At 41.1% G+C, this 20267-nt stretch overlaps 2 protein-coding genes across 3 annotated transcripts; both read left to right on the top strand.

Annotated features, from left to right (window-relative positions):
- Positions 1–4221: 4221 nt before the first annotated feature.
- LOC310859267 (E3 SUMO-protein ligase CBX4-like) lies at positions 4222–9398 on the top strand (the record flags this gene model as incomplete). Of its 2 annotated transcripts, XM_083765682.1 has the most annotated exons (5): positions 4222–4549; positions 4737–4780; positions 5188–5253; positions 6730–6796; positions 7941–9398. In XM_083765682.1, the coding sequence occupies exons 1-5, from the start codon at positions 4481–4483 to the stop codon at positions 9396–9398; spliced, it is 1704 nt and encodes a 567-aa protein (XP_083621808.1). In that variant the 5' UTR covers positions 4222–4480. The 2 variants fall into 2 exon arrangements, with proteins under 2 accessions (XP_083621808.1, XP_083621809.1); XM_083765683.1 differs by lacking the exon at positions 4737–4780.
- Positions 9399–16974: 7576 nt separating this feature from the next.
- cbx8b (chromobox homolog 8b) lies at positions 16975–20082 on the top strand. The gene is made up of 5 exons (XM_083765114.1): positions 16975–17141; positions 17246–17289; positions 17567–17632; positions 17739–17805; positions 18507–20082. Exons 1-5 carry the CDS (start codon positions 17073–17075, stop codon positions 19332–19334), a joined length of 1074 nt encoding a protein of 357 aa, XP_083621240.1. The 5' UTR covers positions 16975–17072; the 3' UTR covers positions 19335–20082.
- The last annotated feature ends 185 nt before the right edge of the window (positions 20083–20267 follow it).

Below are 20267 nucleotides of genomic sequence, written 5' to 3'. Positions count from 1 at the left end.
TCAACTCCTTGTCAGGGTGGGGGTAGTTCAAATATGATTGTTTTGGGGGTCAGAACTTGAAAAGGTTGAGAACCTCTATGATCTAGACTAGGGACCCCGAGGTCACATGACTACCGTGTATCAAGTATCTCTGCCCTGGCCACTTGTTACCAAAAATAATCATATAAGTCATATAGGGACAGACTCACTGCCCAGAGCTTTGTGTTTAATTGGCATTAAAGGCTGACTTCAGTGGCGACTCATTGGTCAGATCTTTATAATAGCTGAAACAGGTGGCATGATTCCCAGTTGAATATGGAATGAGCAATACAATTGTGTGTAACTAATTATACTGTACTTTGGCTGCTCAGCGGCATGCATGTCTAAGATGTGTTCTATCTATTATGTTCTGTTACTCAGGGCACTTATATTACTATATGTCAGCTCATTTCCTTTCCATTGGCATTTATGTATACCAAAATCCTGTGTTGTATAGATTTTTTTTATTTGACTCACTCTCAGAGTTAAAGTAACTTTTATTACTATATGGCCAAAAGGGGGGTGGGTGTGTGTGTGTGTGTGTGTGTGTGTGTGTGTGTGTGTGTGTGTGTGTGTGTGTGTGTGTGTGTGTGTGTGTGTGCGTTCTTTCGAGACAGTCTGTTTTAATCTACATGTGCTTAATGTGAGCTGCCATTTACACATTTTCACCATCATAACTTAAAGTGTGCATTCCACATCCCTTGCGCTCTCGCTCTCTCTCTCTCTCTATCTCTCTCTACCTCTCTCTCTCTCCTCTCTTTCCATTGTCAAGTGTTTCATCTGTTGTAATTTGATCTGTGGTAGTTCACTCTGACGCAGGCAAAGCGTCATTTGTTCCTAGGCTGAAATGTCATCTTAATCAGATGTCCTTACCTGCATAAAGATTAACGTTGTCCGTGCACTCGTGCACATCCTTTTATCAGTTTGAGATTGCTCTCATGTCTTACTCTCACCTGCTCTCCCTATAGTCTCACATGTGTGAAGACTCACACATGCATGCAAAACCTTGGGTGTTTGTGTGTTAAGAGTGTAGACACAATGCATGTGTGTCCTTGGCCATGAGGCTGTAGTCTATACTGTACATGTACAGTAAGGATTCCCATTTCATTCCTAAATCAAGGCTGCACAGCATAACTATTTGTGTTAATTTAACTCTCAGATGTAAAAATGGACATCCGTGTGCATTTTTACTCACGCAAATCCAGATTGAATGATGTGTGTGCAACATTACATATAGGGATGCATATATAGGCTAATTGCTCAGAGACTGCAGCTCACTAATAATGAATGACTAAACATGAAGTCAATAGATTTTAATGTGACATTAATTGATTGATGTGGTAACCATTGTTGAAAAGAGGAAGTCAAAACTCCACCACCATCAATGTCAAGTTCAAAAGACAAAATGGCCATGTATACTCCCATATCCACATTGACAGGGGATTGTGCCCTCATTAATGAATTCGCAGAACCTTCATTTATTTTCTTCCTATATGCTTAATGATTAATTTATCGTTAGTTGTAATTCTCTTTTGTTATGTGAAGCAGTTTGAATTGCCTTGTTGAAATGTGATATAGGCTAAACGTGCCTCATTTTGTCTTGAACATTAGACCTTGCGACAAACCATCTAATCTGTATCATCTTCACAAAGGCTATGCCACATCAACTGCTGAGAAATGTTCTCTATAGCCTACATGTAGTACTGTAGGATATATCCATGTGTCATCATTCGATAAGCAATGATGGCGATAGGCCTAAATTGTATAATGTGCGCACTGCGCAGCAACATAACGTTTGATTAGCCCAATATATAAAATAAAGAATTCAACGCATGGTTCTTGAAAATGTGCATTAACAATATGAGTGCAGTTTCGGTTAAGGCTCTAGGCTATCTTTGTAGGATTTAGTCGCTCATTTTGATGACGTGTAATTAATATATATTATTTAATGGTTCCCTGCATAGTCCATCAAATTGTCATTTAATTGACAGCGCGGCTTGGGAAATAGTTGAAGAATGCAGCCTATAAGTTCTTCTAAAACACGAGTCGGTCGGATATCTTTTTGGACACTAGCCGGCTACATTCGACTGTCGGGTTATTTTCTTTCGCATACATTGTTGGGTTATGGGTAGACTCGGTTCAAATGGAAGTTTATATAGTAACATATTAATACGCGCGCACGTGTAGCATCACATTCCCTCAACCCGTGAAACACGTGCCGTGCTCACTGCTCAGGCAGGCTGGAGACAGACAGCTCAGCCCCAGACTGTCGGCTGAATGGTGCTCGTATATCTGCGAATGACCACACAATCCATTGTTTCACACTGAATCAATGGCTTATATCTTAGGTATAGGCTATAGGCTACAATATATAAAAACCCCATTGTGAAACCGTCTGAGGTTTCACTGGGCTGGGGTGAAATTCCCCCGTTGACAACATGATTGGCAGGTGCCGTTTGCGGAATACCACACAGATCAACGGCAAAAAACCAAAGCCAAACGAATTCTGATGAACTCTGCTAGTCAATCCATGTTCAAATCATGTTTAGTCACAATTAAATTAAGAATGACGCAGTTGTTGAGCTGTGGTTTCACATGCAGCAGCATTGCACAGACATACGAGAATAGCAGCAGTCGCAGCCGTTCCTTCATGCAGTTGGTGGTCTATATAGCCTAATCTTCTCGGTGGAAGGCTGCTGGTCTACTCTTAATGAAAATTAATGTGTGTTTTGACAGCCAGCACAAGTATGGAAGTGATTTCGAACGCAAATACACGCGTGTGAATCCACAGAAATGGTGACACCGGTTCATTTGATATTTCAGCACCGTTTTGTGCTCAATACCTTATAAGGACATGCAGGCGTGCCTGTCTGCCATAGGCTGAACACTGCCGCCACTCTTTAACCCGTCCACTGCCGTATTTTATTTAGTGGCTGATACGAACAAAAAAAGCCTATATATGCTACAACATGCGCATATAGGCTGCTTTCTTTCATATGAATAAAATAGTCTATATAGTCGTGCAGATATAGTATGGCATCTGTGAAAATAGTAGCCTATCTATTCGAATTTCGTAGGTAGAGACTATAGAGACTCTAGAGAGGAATATAAAACCAGATGAACGAACAGCATTACCCTGGTAAAGTGGGGGTATCTGTTGATATTGAGTCCACAGACAGACAGATAGAGAGGGCTCCCATGCATCCATGCATGCGCGCGGACCTGGTTTATAATTTGCCAGAGGAGGCAGTTGTAGGCTGCGCGCCTCTTTGCCAAGTGATAACGCAAGCGGCTGGTGCCTGTCAAGGTTCAGCGGTCAGAATTCAGAAAATAACCACACTAGACTGAAGGAAAAGCCAACGGGGTTGAAGACCCAACCGAGGATGTTGACCTACATAGGCTACAGCACGACCACGGGCCATTTTAGTGCTGGAAATCCAGCAGAAAATAAGCGTGCATGCTGACTTGCTGAGTCCCAACGATGTGCCATAAATATGTAGCCTAGTACTTGTATGACCTTGACTCGGAAGGGAAAGCCATTGGTAGTAAACACGTAGACTTGCACGCGACTTGTGTTTATAGGCCTGCATGAATTCGAAAAATTATCATCTGAAATAAAACTCACAGATATAGCCTATAGTTTATAGGCCATTTTGTGGCCCACTTTAATAGCAGGCTTACCGTAGCCTATATTAAAAATGATTCTTCCTCTTTTATTGTGGATAGGCCATTGACATATTTGAACAATTGGACACAATTCGTGGTGAATGTTTAGGAAATATGATATAATAATAATATAATATTTATTTGGAAATCTATTATAATCCTTTCTAACTATAGTGGATAGAAGATGAAAGGCTATTATGGAGGTCTAAAATAGCCTATGCTAGCACAAATTAGGGTGCCACCATTGATTTTGACGAATTGATTCCCTGGAATTGATGTACAGCAGAGGAAAAAAGACAGTCCAGTCTTTCATAGCACCCTCTTGCAGTTGAGTTAGTCTCGATCTACACATTATGCTTCTTTTCCGAAAATAACAGATCAACAAGCTCAGAGCGCGTCGGGCTCCCAATGCGTTCTGAGCTTGTAGGTCTGCTGTTTTCGCCGGGCGACACCGTCGTACGACGAATGCTGAGCGAGTCCCCGCCTCCAGGCCGACGTCACATCAATGGCTATTTGCATGAAGTGTTCTGTGTGTGGTGCTGCAGCCTCAACTCGGGACGGAGCTCTCAAAAGCCGTGGTCTCGGTGTCACTGACTGTCTCCTGCCAAACGATCCCGAAACGGGAGTGAGCGGACATATAGGGGCCGGGGGACTCTTCTAGCGGTTAGCTATCGATGATCACAATACTAGAAACGAGCTCGGGCACAGCCGGGGAGATATTAAGAAGATAAAAACGCCGCGTGAACGACTGCGAAAAACAAGGCATTATTATTACCCCACCACCAGCGACCGAAAAATGGAGCTGCCCGCCGCGGGAGAACATGTCTTTGCGGTGGAAAGCATCGAGAAGAAACGGAGCCGGAAGGTTTGTGTGCTTTCCCTTTTTTACAGTCTATGCTTTGAACGCCTCAAACTAAACACCGGGCCATTCGTTAGCTGTACACTCAGAAGAGGCTCGTCACAAAGACCGTGTCTCCTTTGCCATCATAAACATGAGTTTTCTCGATTGAATTTACTGCGTATCAAACTCAAAGTATGTTTATATTTTGCAGGGGAGGACTGAATACCTGGTCAAGTGGCGAGGATGGTCTCCTAAGTAAGTCGCCCTCGTGTGTGTGTGTGTGTGTGTGTGTGTGTGTGTGTGTGTGTGTGTGTGTGTGTGTGTGTTTTGCGCGCTTAGCTGCGCGACCACTACCTCGATCATGATCGATTTGGCTTTAGAATGTTTAGAATCCCAAACGTTTCAAGGGCGAACTGAATATTAACCGTCCGTTTGAGACATGTCCGTGTGTTGATAGAATGCAGTGTCGAAAGGGGGCAGTCACTTGTTCTACAGCCCCACTCCACCTTCTAAACTCTACATTTCGTAAAAGTTACTTGTGAATTTCCCTTACAGTATGAATGATCCTTTGCTTTTCGCTGTTGACAATAATTGTAATACTTGTGAGCTATTTGGTAATAATCGTTAATCTCTCTCGACCTGTCTTCTCTGACTCTGAGCAGATACAACACATGGGAGCCAGAGGACAACATTCTGGATCCAAGACTCCTTGATGCTTTCAAAGACAGGTGAGTTCAAAGGTTGACACATTATGATGATCCAGATGCAAGAAAGAAAGGTTGATCCCAAATTGCCATATTATGATCATCAATTAGTTAGTTGAATTGATAGCATATAACAGTTATTCTGTACACACATTGAAGTGAAGTTACCTACCTGAGATAAAATGAACAACAATAATCAAAGAACACACCTGTGTGAGCTTGCACTTGATTGTGAAGGCCATCACCAATGTTGTTGTTAAAAAAAGTATTGACACCACTTTAAAAAAAAAAAAGAATAGTGCATCTTATCTTTGTTATCTTTTCTTTAGGACATGGCTGAAATATTTTCTTCATGAACATGTACTTTGCTCCTTTCCTTGACCAGGAAACCAAACTGTAATTGCCGTTTCAAATCAGAAGTATATATGCTGTCTCAAAAGAACATGATACCATACCAAAATAACTTCCTCTGGAAATCTAATTGTAGCAGCAGAAGCACAAAGCCTTTTTAATGTGGGCTACCTTGGTTGTGTTAGCTGCAAGGCTGTTGCTAGATGTTTCATTGAGAGATAGGCCAGACACCTTTTTATACGAAGGACACGGTAAATGAAACCAGCACTGGTTATTCTCTCACCCTCCTTATGGGTCTCCTCACAACAACCTTCTAGTGGTAGGTCACACGTTAAAGCAAAACGTTGACCACACTCTGCATCTGTTTTTGCAATTACCTCTCTCTAAAGGGGAGATATTTTATTGAAACTAATTGCACGTCTCTCTGGGGAGCCAAATCGTCTGAATGCCAGGCTATGAAAATACACTGAGTCGTCATTGTAATTAGATGTGAGGGAGGAGGGAGGGGGAGGGGACTGACATCACTCCTGTCTGTGGTATTGAGTTACTGCCTGTGAGAAACACTTGCCATGAAGCCAAGGAAAGGCCTTGGCTTGTATCTTCTACCACGTATAGATACATACGCTAACATGAAATTAGTTAATCAAGTAAAACTGACATGAGTTGCAAGTGTACTTGGACTGCTTTTTTCCATCTCTACACCTCTCTTTGCCAAAAACAGTGCATCTTCAAGCTCCAAACGTGTCGTAAGCTTGTAGATCTGCTGTGATTGGCATGGCCAAGAATAGGCATGCAGATGTTCAACTAAGTATTAAGTAAACAGTATAATTAATGGTACATTTTGTAGCAGCAAATTTGACTTAAACCCTTTGCTTTTTGGGGAGCATATAGGTAATTCATGAACTTTCTCCAGTTGGTTCGGTGTTTGGTGACCTTCTCTGAGTAGTAGCAAAGGTGGAAAATAATTAGGTCTCAAGCTGGCATTTGACATATATTTGCCCAGTGTGAGATTAAAAATGAGTCATTTTAGTCCAGCCTGTGACATCTGATTTAGAAATAACTTTAACTTGAACTCAACCCATTACATTGTGTTTCCATGTAGCAGCAGGAGGATTTCAGTCATTAAATTGTTTGTTTTTGGTTCTGCAGGGAAAGACAAGAGCAGTTGGTCGGATATCGAAAAAGAGGTCCTAAACCCAAGCACCTACTGGTTCAGGTAAGGAAATCCTCTAGATATCACCATGTGACTATTCTTGAAAACCAAACTGTATGACACTAAATATATACTACAACGTGCTTGTTTCTTCAGCATTTCTATTTTTATGCATTCTCTCATATTCCCAGGGTGTAATAGGAAATGAATGTTTATATTTTAGTTTCTAAATGCCTATCTTTTGCTATCTAGTAATTGGGTCATCTCTTTGTGGGATGATGTTATTGTACATATTTAATGCAGTTGGCAAAAAGGTTGAATTTCAAACAAGCAGCATTGCTATTGCCCCAATCTGAGAACCCATTAGCACCCTCTTTTCCTTTTAATTTGGTGTCTACTACTACTCTTTTGATGTAAAGCACTTTGTGACTTTGTCTAGAAATGTGCTATATAAATAAATTAATTATCATTACTACTATTGGAGAGGCTTTGTTTCTTTAGTATGTTTGTTTTTTACTTGTAGGATGCTTACCATGTAAAATATGACAATATAGAAACTACCAAATCTAGTGATGCTAAACTGTATTTATTTCTAAAGGTAGAAATCCTCTGAGCTACCAGTTGTGGCTGAATGACCGTGAATAATAGTACATGTAGCGCATCAATCACAAATCCAAAAGGCCAGGGGAACCCCTCAGAGGACTGTTTGTTCCTCTCAGGAGGGTGTTGGTGGTAACACATGGGATAAAGTCGGTGATGGGACACAAAGCAGCCAGTGGCATTCCTCTGTGCTGAGGTCACAGCCACAGGGCCCACTTTGAAATGTCACACTTATGGCTGTGCCAGTGGCTGAAAGGGACACACTAACTGTAGCATGGATGAATTCCCCTGGAATACACTGCTGTAAAAGCCCCTTTCTATACCAACCAAAGTGTATTGAATATACTTTGCATGGGCCCCCACTGAGCTATACTTTCGTTCCAACATTGGCAGATCGATAAATAACTGAAGGCTTATTTTGGTTGCTAAATTATCTTGTATGACCATTTTACGCGCATATTAAATAGAGATAATCTGGGATTATGCCATTATGGGTCCTGCAATTGTTTAATTGTTCGAATCAATTAAATTATATTGTGTATATTCCAAATACAGCTTATGACCATTTATTAATGTCTAATCAATATTGGACATTTTGTGTCCAAAGGTCCCGTCCTTCGCGAGGCGATCCAGCATTCTGTCTGACCTTCACGGAGTGTCTATGGGAGAAGAAGACTGCCAGAAGGCCAGCCCAAACCAGACGGCAGATTCCCTGACTCAACAGTACCAGATGAACAGCAAGAAGCACCACCAGTACCAGCCTCTGTGCAAGGAGCGCGAGGCCGAGCAGCAGACCCATGGCAAGAAGAAGTTCTACTACCAGCTCAACAGCAAGAAACATCACCACTACCAGCCGGACCTAAAGATGTACGAGCCTCCGTTCCCCAAGCCCAGAGAGGTGGCTAACCAGGGCTGGAACCTTCCTCCAGCCCTGCAGCAAAAATGGGTCAGAGACAAAGATTCAGGTTGTCTGACCAAGGTCAAGGATATTACAATGGAGCTGAAGAAGCTACCAGCGGACCTCAATTGCCACATTGAACCTGAGCAATCAAAGGACGCTGCTAAACCGGAGGCTCTGCCACTGCCCAACGGTGTCGGTGGCAACAAGCTTAAAATAGTTAAGAACAAAAACAAGAACGGAAGGATTGTAATTGTCATGAGCAAGTACATGGAGAATGGAATGCAGGCGGCTAGGATTAAGAATGGAGATTCTGAAACTGCTGACAAGCCGCCGCTGGAAAACGACGGCGGTATGGACAATCACCTTGAAAAGATGAAGCTTGTCAAGAAACTGGGCCTTGTCAATGGGATGATTAAAAACCAGAGTGATGAACCAAATATTCCTCATTCTGGATATAATGGAAATTGTCCAGAGAAGGCACAATCTCCTAAATTGGATCCAACTGTGACAGAACAGGATAAACGTTCAGAGGTCGGGGGGCAAAAGCAGCTCCCAGTGAATCTGCATTTAGATCAAAAAACAAAGCCTAATCTGGTCTCTGTGACTTTGGATACAGACGTTTCTTCCCTGCTGGCGCCCAAAGGAACGCAGACGGTGCGTCCAGCACTCAAACGGCACCTCTCTGAAGCAGACAATGAGGACCATGCTGATGCTAAAAGGTTTCTGAGCTCCAGGAGCATCAGTGCACCTAACGCAGTGTCTTCACCCCCCCCAAGCATCAGCATGGATCTAAATGGACACCAGAGCCAGCATGGACCACAGGACTATATGTATGCTGACCAAGTGGAGCCCATGGACTTGAGTATCGTCAAGTCCAAACCTGAGACTGTAGCACCCACTGTGACACGGACTGAAACGCAAAGGCAAGATGAAACGCAAAAACGGCCTGAAACGCAAGCAAAAGCTAAGACACGAATGCAAGTGCAGAATGAAATGCATGCCATTGATCATAATGAAAAGGTAGGGGAAGTGGTGTCTTCTGACACAAAACAGGCAAAGGAGGAGACATTTCCTGTTTTCAAGCCTTTTCTTGGGAATATAATCATCACAGACATTACCACAAATTGCCTCACGGTTACATTTAAGGAATATGTAACGGTATAGTGAAGATGATCCCAACACAGTAACGTCTGTGTGAAGTTGAAGAAAATGTATACGAATTATATTGATATTTTCTGCTGCTTGAATGTACAAAGGAGCCCTTGTGGTTTTCCAGAATTAATTAATTTTGAAAACCTTATTCCGCGTAATGCTATTATTTCTTATAAGCTTTGGCTGTTATTATTCTTGAGATTTAATCGTATGCAGTATCTAATTTCAGCTATTTCAAATTGAGTTTAAAAAACAAATTAGAAAATGTTAATTGACCATAGTGTCAGGGCTCATCGAAGAAGCACTTAATGTTGTGTGTAAATAATCTCTCACATTTTCTATGGATTTAGATCTGTTTTGATTTATACTTAACTGTCAACACTTGTGTGTGTGTGTGTGTGTGTGTGTGTGTGTGTGTATTGAAGTTATGTAAGGAAGAGAAATATACTGAAAAATGGTAAATTACACTGTGTGTGTGTGTGTGTGTGTGTGTGTGGGGAGAGAGAGAACAGATGCCCAAATTTGATTGATCCAAGTTAGTATGTATTTGTATAATCTATAGGACAGGTCTCGTCATTAGGCTTGCTTACACAAGCAAATAAGTAAATGAAAAGCCTGATTATATTTTGTCGTACAACTGTCATATAGGAAAGATCTGAAATTCATTGTATGATGGAGTATAAATTAGGGGGTAAGCCGCTAGGCCTGTCATTTTGATTTTACAAATGAATGATTATCAGTGATGGATTCAAGACCTGATATGGAGCACAAGACAAATGCAACTGTTGCCTCTGTTTTGTTGTGGGCAACAGGATTGGTATTTCAGAGTATCAGAAATACTTTAGTATAAGCTTACTGTCCATCTCTTCCATCCTGAAAACGTATAATTGTAATTTAAATGTGTATGTATTAATTTCTGCTTATCTCTGTTTATTATTGAACAGTGAGTGTAAATGTATATTCTCTCAATTAGACCCTCCGAGATGGGGAGATTACATGCCATTCGATTACATGAGAAGTGTATGACTACATGTTTTGTTGTGTTTTTTTCATAAAGAATTATGCTAAGGTGTCAAATGGAACTGTAACATCCTTTGTGCTAACAATAACATGCAAGACAACTGTATTGGTATTGCAAGCACACATTGGGCCTACCAAAGCCCTTAATGTCACACAGCTTCTTCTTAATGTGCCGTTATTATGAAGACCTATCATGGTCTGGAGATGGATTTTATTTTCTCTTTAAGAAGGTGATCTATGAGGCAATTTGATTGTTTTGTGTTCAGACATTGAAAAGCTTCTGGAGATAAGTTTTACAATAAAAAATGTTTACAATAAGTGGTTTAATGCACAGCTATACCTTTGTTGTATTACAATACTTGATCATATACCTGTCTCATACAAAATTCGCAATTGTCATGGGATTTTAATGGGCTATAAAACGGCTTCTCATGCAGAAGAGGTTTCTACGGCATGCTGAAAGATGTGCTGGTTGCCAAAACCACATGCCCTATTATGGTACAGGAAAGCGAATTTGGAAGTAAAGCACAAATAAATTAGAAGACAATTTTGAAAATGGAACACTACAATTGGAAATGATAAGGTATAGGCCAGGCCTACTCCTGATAGGATGCAATTTGCAACGCGCACTGAAAATGTATACTTCGTTCACTGTTCACTGCTGAACTATGGGCAAATGGACCGATATATATCACGTCACGAGACCTGCTTGAAGCCGACCGTGCAGGGCAATATTCGTATTAAGTATAAGAGGAACAACATGAAGTCATGTGCACCTTAAATGCATTTCACAAACTCGGGTCAGTATGCTGTTAAACGCATTGTGAGAAGCATTCGAATCTGTCAGCTGTGGATGAATACTGAAATACAACATTACCGAAATGCCGACATATATAGCTTTATTCTGTAATGAGAAACATAACTGCATAGTAGGCTACATATAGTAGGCTGCATATAGTCTAGTTCTGTAGCTTTTGAATATATTTATCTTAGGCGAATGAAGTGACAGTGCCTGTTTAGCCTATACAGTATAGCAGGTTATGTGATGTCTACAAGGCGTTTGCAACCTGAGCATTGAAAAGATGGAGGAGTGTCATTCTTTAATTATTTGTTGTGACGATTGTCTGTGACTTATATGTACAGTTACTGATTTAATGATGATTTAATGATCCCATTTCCCAATGGGAACTTAAAGGCAACCAAGCCATTTCTAATAGGCTATTGACAATGCAAATTTTCTTAGCTATATTTATTATATTCCCCCTTGTCAATAACCACTAACATTCCAAGAGATCTTGACACTTTTTTCTGTAAAAAGACATGATCTATAGGTCGCATTATTTAACAAGTATAGCCTAGCCTAAAACTCCGTGCGCGTATGGTGCATTAGTCTGACAAAAAGCAAAAATATAGAATGCAAAGATTGCGCATGCATGCATTTAAAACTCTTATTATAGCGGCTTTAGCCTATATTTCCCTATAATGTTATATAGGCTATAGTAGCCAAATCGCTGCTGTGGCTCGAGCTCTCACCATTTTCTCTGCTGCATGCAGCGAATCAAAGTGCTTTCGGTATGCGTTAATGTGAGATCGACTGAGAAAATGGCTGTCCTCTCGATCCAGTTTCTTTTCAATCGCGCGATTCGCGCCTCTTTGAAACGCCTTCAAGCTGCATGCACTCAGTGCACGGACACATTACAGTGGCGCTAATGTTTCAGGAAATTACAATAACTTATGAGGCGAAATGATTACCAATTCGTTATTATTGTTATTTTATTTGCGCGTTGGGTCGCTCATCGGCAACAAACTTGACAGAAATGTCCATAGACTTAACTTTCGTTCTGAAAATATAGGTTTATCTCGCCATTATGATTTGAATTATTGATCATATACGAATAATATTTACTAAACGCTGTATAGGCCTATTACAGGTAGGCCTATACATGGGCAGAAAAGCAATTATTAAATAGCATTTTCATGCATTGAAACATGGCATAGGCCAAACTGTAAATTTAATAATGCTTGTTTCACTCTATTGGTTGAATTTGTTGCTTGTGGCTATAACACAGAAAATATGATTCTTAATAATAATAATAATAATAATGTGTTGTTGGTTTCATCAAGTATAAAGACCACAGCACCGACACCGCCACATGTCAGTATAACACACATTAAGACAAGTTGACGCTGGTGTTGGAATGTATGTGTATTAAGACTATAGCTATATGTAATCTCTAAACTGGACCCTCGTCTGGTTCTGACAGACTGGTAGTGTGTGCAGGCTGGGTGGTGTCATGTGATAATTCAGTTGAAATATTCCTTTGGTACGGCGACTGCCGCGGCGGGCCCAGGAGAACAATAACGCGACACGAGACAGTATCACGCTAAAGGTTCATAAAGTTTATTACACAAACAGGAACATATATGGTACTGGATCATAATGACGTGATAACAAGATATGATATGAGAGTATAATGAGACATATAGAAACGTGACATGATAATGACTAATACAGCTAGGCTGACCTTATACTATAGCGCTGAGATGTCTCTCGTAGCCTATATCTATTAAAGTATAGTATACACAATGTGTACATATCAAGTACACTATCTCAAGTTCAAGTACACAGACTTAGATGTAGGCTACTGTACATGGACAGCTTATAACAGCTATACCCACAAATTACTCTGACATATAATATATGTCATGATACTGCAGTCAGACTCCGGTTGTTTTCCAACAGGAATAGCCAGGTCAACTAAAGTGGCCTATAAATAACTATATACGTTTTGAAATAATGTAAACACATGATGGTCTTAACCAAATAGACCTATTATAGCATAACATCTCGGCTCGTTATAGGCCTAACATTTCGTCCTTCTCGTTATATGCTCGGTTTAAATAAATAAAATACATCAGCCTACTTCAGATGGATGCGTTATAAGTGCATTCATCGGACGATTGACGACATAAAACGTATACGTTTTATGTCGTCTATCCAATTAACGGTCATGTCAAAAGGCATGTATGTCAAATTGATTCCCCTGCCAAAATGGATATGGGAGGAGGACCAAGTTCTCAAAGTGGAGTCCGGAGACCCCCAGGGGTCCTTGGGGCAGTTGGGGGGGGGGGGGGGGGGGGGGTTCGGGGGTCTCCAAAATGTGTTATGATCTTGTAGATATCAAGAGCCTTTAGATCTTTTTAGACAATTCGTAACAATGTTGAATACTTTTGAAATGGGGGTTCCTTGGCACAAAATATTTTCAGATGGGGGTCCGTGCAGGTCAAATGCACATGATGTTTTATGTCCTTGCCATAAAAACTCCCCCTCCTAATGTTAAAAGGAGCCTTTCTTCCCTGATGTCCCTGCAGTTGGAATCACCGTTTGGTTTCCCCTGGCGGTTGCCCAGATACAAGTGAACCAATAATCTTGTATCAGGTCCACCGCGCTCCCACACACTGGAGCTGCGCTGCTGCACTGCAGGCGCGTCGAGACCAATCGCGTCCACGCTGACTGCGAAGCCCTCATCATCATCAGTGTGGTAGTGCATGGTGCAGACAGTACATTTTATTAACATTAGCCTATAGTCACTATATATAGGCTAGTGTTTGTTTATGGAAAAAATATATACTGTGGAGAAAAGACCGAAAATGCTACAGTTCTTTCTTCTGACATCATGGCAGCGCTGAAGCAACACCAACTGAGAAAACATCCGACCTGTATTCAATAAGACCTCTGCTTCTTTATCTGTCCAGCATTGATTGACTGATTGAACATTTTATTAGACATAGAAATGTAAACAGCACGAGGTGACTTAAGGGAAGTAGGGCTGCTGGGGGGGGGGGGGGGGGGGGGGGGGGCTGGAGTAGACTATACCCCCTGCTAAACGTTCAGCACCTCCTACTATAAACATCTTCCCGCGGCCACTGTGGTCCATGGTTCCGCTTGAAATTAATTACCATTACTTTTCAATGTATTGTTGTCTGTTGTAACGTATTATTAACTTAACTTAACACTTCTTAAATTGAAACAAAGGTTTTTGATGAATTGGATTAGCAAGAAGATGTATAGGCATGTTATGCCAGCCTGCATACATCGTGACTTTCGTGAGTAAATAAAACTGTTTTTCCCCCGTTCATTAGTTCCTCTCTTAAAAACTAGGCGATATTTGATTGTGACGCATTAATTAAATCTATTGTTGGTCCAATAGGCTATAGGCTATGTCTTAATAAACATATCAATTCAGAATAGCCTATAAGGGAGCGAGTCTGCTGGGAAACGTTTAAATTAATAGCTTTTAAAATATTTCTATTCTTTCAATGCAATCAATGTAAACGGATTTTTTTCCTCACAAAACCTGCGAGCGCACTATAGCCGATACGCCACTAAAATAAAGAAACTACCGTTATAGGTTAGCTATGAATCTGTTATAATAATAATTATAAATATTAAGTCAGAGGAATAATGACGGCTTCAATTAAAACAGATAGATCGGGAAATAAGTGATTGCCTGTTACATTAATTGTAAATATGTTGTTTACCCCCAAAACCACAAAGGCTAATTTGACCTTTGGGATACCCATGCAAATAAATCGGTGTGTCCAAAAACGTATAGCCTAGTTATTGCACTTTGGCTTTGTAGGCACGAATTGTCTTTTTAAAATGCTTGTAATTAATAATTCATCATTTACGGTGTGTTCCTGTATAGGCTGCAGGCCAGGCTGCTATATCACATGTTCTGTCTTCCCACGTGTCTGCCAAATGAACGGTGGAAATAGGTGGAAATAGGCCTATTCAATTTAAGAACTTTATCGTAGCTTGCATTACTTGTCTAATTATGCAGTGAGACGCTGCAGTTCGCCCCGCATTGTTCTAGTAATAGTATTAATATATAGGATTTTAAATTTGGCTATATACAATATTGACCCATATCATTTTAAGATCTTCCTCTTATTTTGTTCTAAATTGTATGCTTTTTCTGTGATTTGAATAATCTAATTATAATTGCTTTTATCACTGGTGATTAAGCCATGAGCATGAGCCTTTATGATTTGTAAACAAAAGTGATTCATGTCATGTTAGGTCGGGATTGATAAATGGTAACAGGTATACGGTCGCTCCACTTCCATCTCGCCCCCGCTTTTTAAAAATGTATTTTGTAGGCATGCACATTCCGAGCAGGGATGATTTATTTATTGGTTATTATATATATTCCTCGTTGGTACATTTTGCTATAGCCTAGGCGGACGTGCAAACTTCAAGGTTAAGCCGCTTTGGCTTTGCGACTATTTGGCCGAAAATGTTATTAATTTGATGATCTGTCAATGCTGATCGTCCTGATACAACAAGTTAATAGGCTACATGAATGAATGAATAGAATTATAGTCTTCCATAACATACTAATAATAATAATAATAACTGGGCTAACCGCTAAAGCAAAGAGACCACACATGCAGGCAGACTAACGCCCTTAATCTGCTCATGGCCCGTACCGTATCATATATAGGGGACAGCTAATGCATGCAGCATTAGGCTTGTACACTCCACCTTTGCATCCTGCCTGAACTGCGGGTTTTCCACAAACACATCTTGTAGTCTATATTAAAAAACTGTACGGATGAGCCTAGTGCCTAGGCCTAAAAACTCAAATATATGCCTATAACTTTCTCAAAGGTCATAAGCTATTTGTGCTATTTGTGCCGACTTTTATGAACGCACCACGGAACGCTATTTCAGTATAATTTATGTATCCCGCTAATAGACTATAGCTATTCTAATAATAGCCTTCAGTTTTGCCCTGCATGGCCCCTGACTGAACCTTGATGAGCCTAAACCATGCATTTAGCCAAATAGTTGCGCGGGCATTTGAAATAAATACATTGCGGCGGCGGGTGTTTAAAACCATCCCGTCTAGATTTAGGTTAGCCTAGAAGTCATTGACATTTGTGATTCAAATCTCGATGTCAAGGTTAATCTATTCTATACCACATGCACGCACTCGGTTATATATAGGCCTATACGGGGGTATAAGAGTGGTTTAAATGCGAGTCACTAACAAATGGCCTATACTGGTGCTTTGGGCCTTGTGTACGAATTGATTTATGTGAACTGAAATGTATGCTCGCTGTCGTTTTATGGGGGTTTCTGAAATATAGTGAGTGCATGTGACAATAAAACCCGACATCCACATGCATGATGCAGCCTAATGTGTAAACCTCTCTGCCAACCCTCTCGATTTAGCCGATTAAAAAAAAACAAAAAAAAAAACAGACAGGCCTCGTGTTTTCAAAAGTCACTCTTGACGGAAAATGTCACATGTGCTCTTTTTGACGATGACTTGTTTTGGAAAATCTCTGAATATTGCGCGAAAGAAGCCACCATTTTCCTCCAGTCCAGGCAGTGGCTCCTCCTCCTCACTTAGCAACTCCGAGCATGTAGCGACGCCTGAACCAATGAGCGCTCCGCAAATGGTTCCACCGACGGTGGTTCCCTAGCAACGCTGTAAAAAATGTGATGACGTCGTCTCAGTTCAAGAGTATTATGGTCTGCCGGGAATTCAGTCAGCGAGCGAGAGTAAGAAGAGGGCTGGAGAGAAAAATCTCTTTCCAGCAGCCAGCTAGCGTTCAGCAGGCTAACGGTAGACAGACAGACAGGACGGAGTAAACATGGAGCTGTCCGCCGTCGGGGAGCGGGTGTTCGCCGCAGAATCCATCATCAAACGGCGGATCAGGAGGGTGAGTGCGAGGCCGATCGCACCGTTTTGCTGTATTTAATGCACCACCAGCAACCACACTTTGCCTGCTAACCAAGTGTTGTTTCTATTTCCGATGGCATGCAGGGTCGATTGGAATATCTGGTGAAATGGAAGGGCTGGTCTCCCAAGTAAGTCCGCTTACATATTCTGTATCATTTACATAACCCGGACTTCGCATTTTATGCGTCTGGAGTGTCTGTCTCTTCAGCTGTGTATTTCGTTAGCTCGCTAAAGGCTAGCAAGGTTTCTGGATTAGTGGCAAAGTCATCGCAGCACGCTGGAAATGGTTAGCTTGCAAGCTAGCGCTATAGGGCCATTGAGGTAGTGTGTGGCCGAGTGTGCGCTCTTGTTTTTCCAGTGCATCGGCCAGTGAACCGTGAAACTCTTCACGTTTCTCTTCCACAGATACAGCACCTGGGAACCCGAGGAGAATATCCTGGACTCGCGTCTATTCGTCGCTTTCGAGGAGAGGTAAAGATGACTGGCCTTCAGTTCAGGCGGACGACACTTTTTTTTTTAAATGTGTGTCTCGTTTTGACACTGACTTAACCATGGGTGTGTTTTGATCATTTCGTAGGGAGCGCGAAAGGGAACTGTACGGGCCCAAAAAGAGGGGACCGAAACCGAAGACGTTCTTGCTCAAGGTACGTTTTAGGCGACATAAGGCACGACTTGCTGTAGAAATATAAATAAATCCAATTTTCACCCAATAATTTCAATCACTCATTCGGGTTACACATGCATTCGGGTTACTTATGGTTTTGTTCCCTTAATGCACCTGCAATGCTGCAAATTGACAACGCTTCATGCTCCATTAAATGTTCCATGCATGAACGTGCTTCATCATGCTAATCAGTCTTACCTATTCTATTCAACCTTTTGTATTTCGGTCTTTATCTGTCAAATCTGACCGATGGCTGTTGGCACTCAGCAAAAGCTTAGTAGGAATATCGTCTTATTCTTAAATAGCCTATATCATGTCTGTAGTCCTCCACGAAGAGATGCTCTGTTAATGTCCTGTTTGTTTTGTAGTCGGGTATTTTTTATTTATTGAATTATGCACTAAAATGATGCACTAAAATAGATCTGATTGTTGCAATACCAGACGTGAACTAAACGGAATAAATATTTAGATTCTTAATGGGTCCTTGAGAAGGAGTAGTGATGGTTGTTTATAAAACGTGGAATTTCATTATAAGCATCCAGGTTCTTGATATTTATCTTGAAACTGGTTATGACTTTCAGGATATGAAAGCAGTTAATTACCAATTATTAAGTGAACCAACAAAGTATTAAAATGACAAATGGTATTTGTATTGTCTAATATTTAATTTGTTTTCCCCAGGCACAGGCTAAAGCTAAAGCCAAGTCTTATGAGTTCAGGAGTGAGGCAGTCCGAGGGATGCGCAACGCATACTCAAGTCCAGAGCCAGTTGTCACCCCCAGGGCCAGAGAGGGCCTCAGGGCTGTTGTGCCGACCATTTTCCCACCCAGCACAGTCAACCGTGGCGAAAGTGTACGCGTTCGCCCTCCAGATCAACAAGCGAGCCCGGACGGATTCATTCACATGCCCAAAAAGAGAGGGCCAAAGCCTAAGCTCCGTTTCAAGGACACCGCCGCCAGACCTCCATCAGTCTCTGACACGCCCAAGAGGAGAGTGGAGGAGCTGGTGAGCTACAGCCCCCACAAAGTGACCAAGCTTCACGGGGACGAAGAGAGGGGCTCCGCAATGAGGCTGCTTAAACTAGGTCACAGGCACCAGGAGAACCGCGGTTACAGACATAAACCTCACCACCATGCCCACAGCAGGGCCATCTCCGTCGGAAGCTCACAGCACCAGCAGCATTATGCAGACCGCAGTCTGCAGCAACACAGAACAGGCTCAGAGACACGCAGGGCTAAAGACGGCTCCAATTACCTAGTGCCTGCACATTTCAAACACCTGTCCAAAATGAACCAAGGTCAGTCCAATGACTTTTGTCAAACAGAAAAGCCTTGCTTCTTGGACAGACCCTCCCCTACCCGACTCATCAGTGACATGGACGAAGTGACGTGGAGGCCATCCCGTAGCAACATGGAGAAGGTCCTGGTCACAGATGTGACGACCAATTTCTTGACCGTCACGATCAAGGAGAGCAGCACTTCTCAAGGGTTCTTCAAAGACAAAAGATGATTTATTTCATTTCAATGTGTCACTTTTCTTTTTTCTTTTTTATATAGCTTGTACCATAATCATTTTGATGTCTAAAGAATATAGTGTGATTAAACCTAACAGCTTTGTATCTAATGTATAAAGGAAAATTACAAAATGTGTATATATTATATTATAAATCTGGACATCTATTTAATGTATTGACCAAATTAAATGAAGTCAATTAACATTCATTGGTTGAAATGCAATGGTTGCAACTTGCATGTGTCATTTGCTGCAAATTGTTTTTGTACAGCGCTTGTGGATGCTACTGGTCGGTTTTCGAGTGTCAGAAAATACTATAAAATGTAATGTAGCTAATATACATTTTAAAGTTGAGACTTTAATTGGAGCAATTTCGATTTTGGAAATTCAAAAGACAAATTGGCAACAGAGTCAGACTATTGTGCCTTGATAATGAATGCGCTATTCCCAAACAAAGCGTTTATAGCCTACTAGTCTCTCATTTAATTTGACTTTTTTCAAGCACTTTTTCGTCTAACGATTTATCAGTCTGACTGAGTCTGCATTGTAGGACAGTCCGTTATGTGTTCTTTGTTCTATTTTTAACTCGAAAAGAATATTCAAGACCCGTTCCGCGTTTTTCTATAGCTGCACATTTCTAATGAATACAGTAGGCCTATTTTTTATATAGATAACGTTCTTTATGTATATAACAAGATAATCACAGTAGATGTTAATTTGCTTTCAAGACATTTTTTCATTAAACAAATTTTGAAATCTATAATTTTCATGTCATACTTCTTTTTTTTTTAACAAAGAAAAAAATATTTCAGGCCTCATGTCCTTCGTGGTAGCCTAAGATCACGTTTGAGTTCAGCCTAGCTTTGTATATAGGCTATAAACATTAGGCCTATTGAAGTATTCAATGCAAGTTTGATAGGCTATTTTATT

Source organism: Protomyctophum parallelum, assembly GCF_964188405.1.
Source record: "Protomyctophum parallelum genome assembly, chromosome: 5".
NCBI classification, from domain to species: domain Eukaryota; kingdom Metazoa; phylum Chordata; class Actinopteri; order Myctophiformes; family Myctophidae; genus Protomyctophum; species Protomyctophum parallelum.
Note: the sequence above shows the minus strand (reverse complement) of the source record. Positions and strands in the feature narration are given on the sequence as shown.

Bases quoted from the DNA above. Each gene is read 5' to 3' on its own strand.
- cbx8b (XM_083765114.1), top strand. From the start codon at position 17,073: ATGGAGCTGTCCGCCGTCGGGGAGCGGGTGTTCGCCGCAGAATCCATC. The intron at 17,633-17,738 runs GTAAAGATGACT...ATCATTTCGTAG, and splicing joins TTCGTCGCTTTCGAGGAGAG to GGAGCGCGAAAGGGAACTGT. The intron at 17,806-18,506 runs GTACGTTTTAGG...TGTTTTCCCCAG, and splicing joins CGAAGACGTTCTTGCTCAAG to GCACAGGCTAAAGCTAAAGC.